Source organism: Triticum dicoccoides, chromosome 6B (assembly GCF_002162155.2).
Source record: "Triticum dicoccoides isolate Atlit2015 ecotype Zavitan chromosome 6B, WEW_v2.0, whole genome shotgun sequence".
Lineage (NCBI taxonomy): Eukaryota > Viridiplantae > Streptophyta > Magnoliopsida > Poales > Poaceae > Triticum > Triticum dicoccoides.
In genome coordinates, this window is record NC_041391.1 from 702,373,520 (window position 1) to 702,381,091 (window position 7,572).

At 46.4% G+C, this 7,572-nt stretch overlaps 1 protein-coding gene across 1 annotated transcript; it reads left to right on the top strand.

The window, feature by feature from the left end:
• Nucleotides 1-1,504: 1,504 nt before the first annotated feature.
• Nucleotides 1,505-5,849, top strand: LOC119324651 (telomere-binding protein 1-like). Its single transcript, XM_037598423.1, has 10 exons — nt 1,505-1,700; nt 1,815-1,900; nt 2,011-2,926; nt 3,181-3,309; nt 3,505-3,597; nt 3,692-3,771; nt 4,182-4,426; nt 4,608-4,859; nt 4,955-5,018; nt 5,290-5,849. Exons 2-10 carry the CDS (start codon nt 1,823-1,825, stop codon nt 5,446-5,448), a joined length of 2,016 nt encoding a protein of 671 aa, XP_037454320.1. The 5' UTR covers nt 1,505-1,700; nt 1,815-1,822; the 3' UTR covers nt 5,449-5,849.
• The last annotated feature ends 1,723 nt before the right edge of the window (nt 5,850-7,572 follow it).

Below are 7,572 nucleotides of genomic sequence, written 5' to 3' on the forward strand. Positions count from 1 at the left end.
ACTACAAAACAACTGTGTCTTCGCACTCCATAGTCTTCAAGTGAATGGCTTCACGTGTCACAATCTTCGTTGTGAATGTCTTCACGTACCACCGTTGTCTTCAATGTCTTCACACATTTTTAGGGGTCATCTCTGGTAGGTAAACCGAATCAATGAGGGACACTACCTGTGTTATCTTGCAATTCTCACAAACACATTAGTCCCTCAACCACGTTTGTCGTCAATACTCCAAAACCAACTAGGGGTGGCACTAGATGCACTTACACCAATATCACGGCGCAGCACCACACCGCCGCACCTCTGTGCCCGACGCTCGCCTGTACACCACCTTTGGCCCCGCATCACCAGGCGAGCCTACTCGCAAGACACAACCAAAAGAAATGTCCTATCACCACCTTCCCTGGCGCCCTCCCGGGCTCCGCAGGTGGCTCTCTGATGGCGGCGCATCGAGAGAAGAGAAGGAAGGAGGGCCTAATGGCGGTGGCAGCTGGAGTTCCCCCGTGTCCCCAAGGGTGGGCGATGTAGAGGGACAAAGGGAGACTTAAAAGTAGTCATGCCTCCACAAGTTTTGTAATCTGTAAAATGCTCTAGTGTAAAGAGGCTCATTTAGAGGGAGGTGCATTGTCTTGGTCCACCACAGGCCAAGGCACCCTCTCACCTTCGTAGTCCACCATTAAGCACGAATTTTGTTTCCCACCAAGCATGTACTTTTTCTCTATCTTAAGGGTAGGCTTGGTATTTCCAAATACTCTTGACCTATATAAGTCTCATATGGTGGTCATTCACTTTCACTTTGCAACTCAAGCAAAAAAACATTTCAAGGTAGGCTTGGAGGTTAAGGTCATATTTAGACACATAGTAATACTTCTACCAACTACAATTGTCACATTATCCCTCTTTTTCTAAAAAATTCCCTTCACAGTTGTCTTTGTTAGCACAGGAGTAAGTTGCGCTCCACGATACGACCAAATCCTATTATTTCTTCAACTTGTAATGGCTGTGTGTAGATAAATCACCCGATCTATGACCAAATCTTCATTGTTTCTCCGACTCGTAACGGCAGTGTGTAGATACGACTCCCGATCCGCTCCACGATACGATCAATCTCTGCCATTTCTTCAATTTATAGCAACAATGTCTAGATACACGACCCGGTCTGCTCCAGATACCGCCAAGTCTCTATTGCTTCTCCAAATTGTAACGGCAGTGGGTAGATACAGCACACAGATCTGGAATCACCCGGTGGGCGGGGGCAGAGGAGCGAGCGGGGTTTTGGTGGATAAAAGTAGGGGAAAGTGGTGCTAGGGTTTTACTACAAGGGTAGAAGCAATCGGGAAGCAGCGAGAACAAAAACCACCCACACACACAGGCCCAAAAACCAAATCATCCGAGTTCACAGGGTTTTACCCGTTCCTCTCCTCCGCCATCCCCCGTCCGGCCCCGGCGAGAGCTCGGGCGGCGAGGCCCTCCTCCGCCCTCCGCCCCCTCCCCCCTCCCCCTGCCCGGAGGCCAGATCGGATCGGCGTGCCCCCCCCTCCGCCCCGCGACGGGCTCCTGCCCCGACCCACCGGCCCCGTCGTACCAGACGCGGCTCTGAATCTCCGTCCCCTGCCGGCTGCCGCCGCGCGCTTCATCGCGCGCTCCGCCGCTCACGCCCCCCCTCCGCCCCGCCGGCAGTCTTTGCCCATTGGGCTCCAAAGGTACGGGCTTTGCTTGTTCGATTTCGTCCCACGATTGGATAAACCCCACCGACCTGCCCAATTCCCGGAGATCCGCCCCTGGCTGCTCGGTGAGCGCTCTGTTCTCCATTTCAGGCCAAGAAATGGTGTTCCGGAAGAAGTCCGAGGGAGGATCCGTCGTCCGGCGACCTCGCAAGCGACGGGACACGACTCTGGCTCCGGTACACAGCTTTTCTTTTGTGACAGGCTCTTATACATATTTGATTCCGTATTAAGCTTTCTTGGAAATGCAATTTGGGTCTGTATTGATGGCCAATTGTAATCTTTCCAGGTGAAGCGCTCCGCGAGGTTAAAGAAAAAGCAGATGTACGCTCTTGATCTGCTCGCCACAGTTGCAGAATCCTTGTCCTCAGATGAGGATGATTATTCCACCGAAAGCGACCAAGATGTAGCGGCAGCAAGTCATAATTCAGACAGGGCAGCTGTTAAAGCAGAACAATTTCATGAAGCCCCGCAGCTCAATAGCACAGCATTGGAGAATGATTGCTGCAGAGGATATACAGTGGGCTGTGATTGTATCTGTGCCCCTCTCGGAGAAACTAGCATACGCAAGACAGAGGACTTATCGACCCAAAATGTTGCTGATACAGTAGAAGGGTCACTAATAGAAAAGGCAGATGTGGACAACTTATTGACCCAAAACGTTGCTGATGCAGCAGCAGAGCCGCTGATAGAAAAGAAGCCAGATGTGTTTGCTGAGGGCTCATTGGTTAGTTGTACAAAACCATCTCTGTTGGATTGTGGTCTTGGCACAATTCCAGAGTATGGAACTATTGGGGTATGCCATCCTTGTTTCCCGACATCAGCAGACGTTAAGCAAGTGCATCAAGCCACACCTGCAATAATCGGAAGTCTGGTAGATGGCAATGCCGCAGCTCTGCATGGTTTGGTTGACACCATGGATCTGGATATCAAACCTTCTGTGCTTAATTCTGAGAGTAGCTCAGGAGTGCACTTGGGTGGCCATGACAATGGCCATAACTCTTCACCATTCTATCCGGTTCAAGTGCAGCATGCTGCAGATATAGATAATGATGAAAAATCCACCAGGTGTGTGCATCCAAGCACCTCAGGAAGTAAGGGTGGGCATTTGTCATATAAAGGTGACTGTAGAACAAGGAGATTGTTGTCCACCAGGATGAGGAAGGCAGCTCGTAATAAGATGTGTGGAGAGCTGCCTAATAAAGGTATTTTGAGTTGATCTTTATGTCCTCCACAGCTCAGTAGTTTCCATAAAAAGAAGGATATTTCTTTTGCTACTCGATATCATTTACCATGATATGGGAAAAAATGATATAGAGTAGCAAGAGTTCATTTCTTATGGAAACTGTGGAGCTGTAGAGGAAATGAAAATCAACCACTTGCAGGTTCAGCTAAAAAAATATATCATTTCCGCTAGTTATAGCTGGAATTGTGCTGAATAGTGTTATTTTTTTTAAAGGTAGCAAGTTCGGTGGAAAGAAGATATCCGCTACACGTCGAAGGGCGCAGATGCAACGGATGCTCAAGACAAAAAAAGTAGTTGAATGCTACTCTGCACAGCCATCTGATGAAGGGGTCCTAACTGAAAGTATGTACTCCCTCCGATCCAAAATACTTGTATTGCCATTTTGCCTGGTATTTAAAGGGCACAAATTGCTTAGTATTATTCAATTGTAACATTTTACACAGTTGGTACAGCTTAGCATTTGATGCACAGTATTGGATAGCTTCACTTCCTGTTTTGGTATACTTCCTAAAGTAAAATGCTGGTTGCCATTTCCAGCCAGTGGGACATCATGCTCCAGGGGAGGTCAGGATCCAACTTGTGCTTCTGAGTCCAGTCAAAGAAAGCCATGTGCTTCTGAGGGCTGTAATGGTAATCCTGGATATTTTCTGTAGTATTTACGTACATGGAATCATTATGTGATTCTTCGACATGATGACTTACTATTCTTTTCGTTTATTTCCAGTCAAGTTCATCATCAAGTCTTTCAACATTCCTGAGCTATCAATTGAGGTCCCTGAAAATGCAACAGTTGGTTCATTGAAGGTAAAACACTATATGTGCATCAAATTTATAAAATAATTATTGACTTGTTAGCAACCATACACTCAATGTGTCTAGCAGGATATTCTCTTTATTCTTTGCTGTCAGTAATCTATTATCAGTAATATTATCTCCAATAGTTGTTTGTGGAAAACCAGTGGGCAGATCTGGCATTCCCTGTTCCACGTTGGTGTTGCATTTCAGAATTAAGAACACATTACCGCTGATATCTAGCTGACTGGTTTTTAAAATTCCAGCAATCTAAAATATTGTTGTATACTAAAAGGATGATGCATTTTAGCAGTAATTTTGATCTATCCAACATGGAAAAATTTAGTGGCATTTTTCTTTGTCTTGATGTATTACCATAATTGCTCTGCACCTAAAATATTTGTTGCTGTTACCTTCTTCAGAGAATTGTAATGGATGCTGTTACTAGTAAAATTGAAGGCAGCCTCAGTGTCAGTGTGCTACTTCAAGGGGAGATCATTCAAGATGACAATAAGACGCTTCATCAGGCTGGGATTTGCCACGGGGCAAAACCAGATAGCATAGGCTTCACACTGGAATGTGAAGCTAAGCAAGATTCTCGTCCTTCAGGACTAGCACCTGAAGAGATGGACTCCGCTGGTCCATCTGTTGTGAATCCGCTATCGAAGTAAGTTACCCATAAAGCCACCTCTTCTCGCACTATTATACTGGAGATTCGCATCAGGTTTACTGATCAGAAAGAAGAAAAACATTATCAAGATGCTTTGCAGATGTTTCGAAATATCATTTTGCTTGATCTCTGATGTTTATGCTCATCTAAGGATTTCCTATACTCCACCATTTTCCAGGATAAAGTTCGAACAGCCTTTTATAAGCTGCACTCTGGGTGATTATCCCTGTGAAGGGGCTGCGCAAGTCAGGTCAGAAATCTGCCAAGCGATCGTCCCCTATGGGACTTCAAACCCAGATGCGCTGGCCATCGTGCCAGTTGTTCCCAGGTCAAGACAGAGGGATTTCGGGCAAAGGCGTAAGCGGAAGCCCTTCTCCGTTGCTGAGGTGGAGCTACTGGTGGAAGCTGTGGAGCTGCTTGGGTTCGGCAGGTTTGTTTGTGCCCAGGATAGTTCTTCCATCACAGGGTCAGCGCAGATCACACCATTTTGTCTCATGTGACCCATCTTTATCTCTTCCCTTCCAGGTGGAAAAACGTCAAGAACCATGCGTTTCGCGACAACGAGGAGAGGACCTACGTCGACCTCAAGGTAATCCCTCGAAAACGGCTCAGTGGAAAAAACCTCAGAGCCGCTAGCCATCACCATCTTTTGATCCTGGCACTGCTCCATTCCAGCGCTAATCACCCCGCCGCCCGATGCTCCCCTGTAGCTAGCCACTTGTTTGCCATGCGTATCTTTCTGCCAGTGTGGATGAAGCATTGGATTTTACTCCTCTGTCAGATCATAGCGTGATAGTATAACACAGAAACCCTGTTATTCGTTGTTAAAACCCGCTGAAATGTCTTTTTTGGTGGACCAGGACAAGTGGAAGAACCTGGTGCACACGGCGAGCATCCCCCCGCAGCTGCGGCGGGGGAGGGCGATCCCGCCGCAGGGCCTCCTGGACCGCGTGCTGGCGGCGCAGGCCTACTGGACCGTGCACCACGCCAAGCGCGACGAGGAGGAAGGCCGAGACTAGACCGACCGATCCGTCCATCCTCCCCGTGTAAAAAAAAAAGAAGAGAGAAAGAGAAACGAAGCAAATGCGTGCGCCTGGTGTTGCTGGATGAGAGTCAAATGGCAATGTGTGTACCTAGGGTGCGCAGAGACCCCGGAGCGGGTCTGGGCCGCGTCTTGTTCTGCGACTGTTATGTATGGTTTCTATCTTAGTAGATTGTCAGTCAGCCAAAACCTGGTGCCGGTTCTGTCTGGGTTTGAGGACCAATCTGTTCGGTGTATGTAACTAGAAAATTTATGATGGTATGAAGATGAGGCAAACTCTTTGCCTGTCTGTCTGTCTGTCTGTCTGTCTGTCTCATGATGATGTCTATGAGAGGGAGGGATGTGGTGGTGCTCAGGAAATAGGTTTTGCTTGGCCCATTTTGGTTGTTTCCGGTGTTGGTGTGATGTAGCACAGAAATGGCAATGTATGCCAACATTTCTCTGCTCAGGAAATAGGTTTTGCTTGGCCCATTTTGGAGCATACACGTTTGCACCTTTGCGGTGTTGGTATGATGATATATGTAGCATAGAAATGGCAATGTGTATGAGAACATTACCATTATGATGATGATGATCTAGAGGGGGGCGTACAGTGAAGCTCGGCCGGCAGATAGAGCTGGTTCAGGAAAGGCCAATTGGGGAAGGCGTCAGACCTGACGCCTGACTGGTGACGGCGGTTCAGCCCATGTGGATACGGATCGACATAGTGGTATATCCAGACGAAGAAACGGTCTCCTACTTTTTTTATTATGTCGGTGGTTTTCTCTATCTCTATACTAATTATAGGTATATTATTATACTATACTTGCTGTGGTTAAAAAGAACGTAAGGTTTCATCTTTTGTTAATTTTTCTTCACACCACCTCTTCATCCGTCCTCCCCACCTTTCACCGGTTTTTCTCGGTTTTCCACCCCTGTCTGGTTTCATCAAACCAATCTTTGAAAACCCAATAAATCAGATCAATGTTTGGTATAGCAATAAATTCATGGTCGTAAATAAATTATGTCCTATGGTAAAGCTGGTACCGGTAAGACATCTTTGGCAACCCAATAATAAATATTGAATAGCAATAAATTCATGGTCCGTAAATAAATTATTTTCTATGATAAAACTTGGTACCGATCAGACACTTTTTTAACCCAATAAATAGCAATAATTTCACTGTTTGTGAACAAATAAAAATGGTCAATCTTTATCTTTGGTAATCAATAAGGCAGATCATCACGGACTCACGGGCATATATCTATTTATCAGTTTAAGCAATGACATAAAATCTATGCTTTACAAACAAAACATAATCTTATTTTATGTACTCCCTCCGTTCCTAAATATAAGTCTTTATAGAGATTTCATTAGGTCGACTACATACGGAGCAAAATGAATGAATCTACACTTAAAATGCATCTATATACATCCGTATGTGGTTCATAGTGGAAACTCTACAAAGACTTATATTTAGGAACGGAGGAAGTATATGTTTTGCATCAAGACTTGTCCCATATGGTTATCTTATTGCGTTAAAAAGTATTTGGCCTCAACAAACGGGCACATACCTACTCGAACAAAAAAGGGGAGCTCATGCTCCCTCTGGCACGGCATAGTGCCCCCTCCCCTGGTGTTTGCGTTAAGCTTTTCTTTTTTGCGAAAAATGCCCAGATTTATGAACATGTATAATCGTATTGGGCAAATCTGACATCCTAAACGTCTGCGCGCACATAGTGCCGCAAGTCCCCTCATTTGTCCGCCCCGCCTGTCACACCTTTCAAATTCAAACCTCATTTTCATGTAATGACACGCACGTGGATCATATAGTTCAGCACCAAATTCAACGAACCAAAATAAACCACAATTCATACATAGAGAGATGCCCGCTTCCTCATGCTTCCAGGCATCGGTGATGTTCGGCCATTGCGAGAGCGCAACCGAGGGTGGGTACCTTCTCGCAGACGGACCGGGCACGGCCAAGTCCATGTTGAAGGCCTACTTCTCCATAGCTTCATAGAAGCGTTGTCAGGCACGCCCCTCCCTCCACAGTGATAGTCTCCGGGTTGTCGCAATGCCCGAGACTCCCGCGGACTCCGCCGAGCTATCCTTCATGGC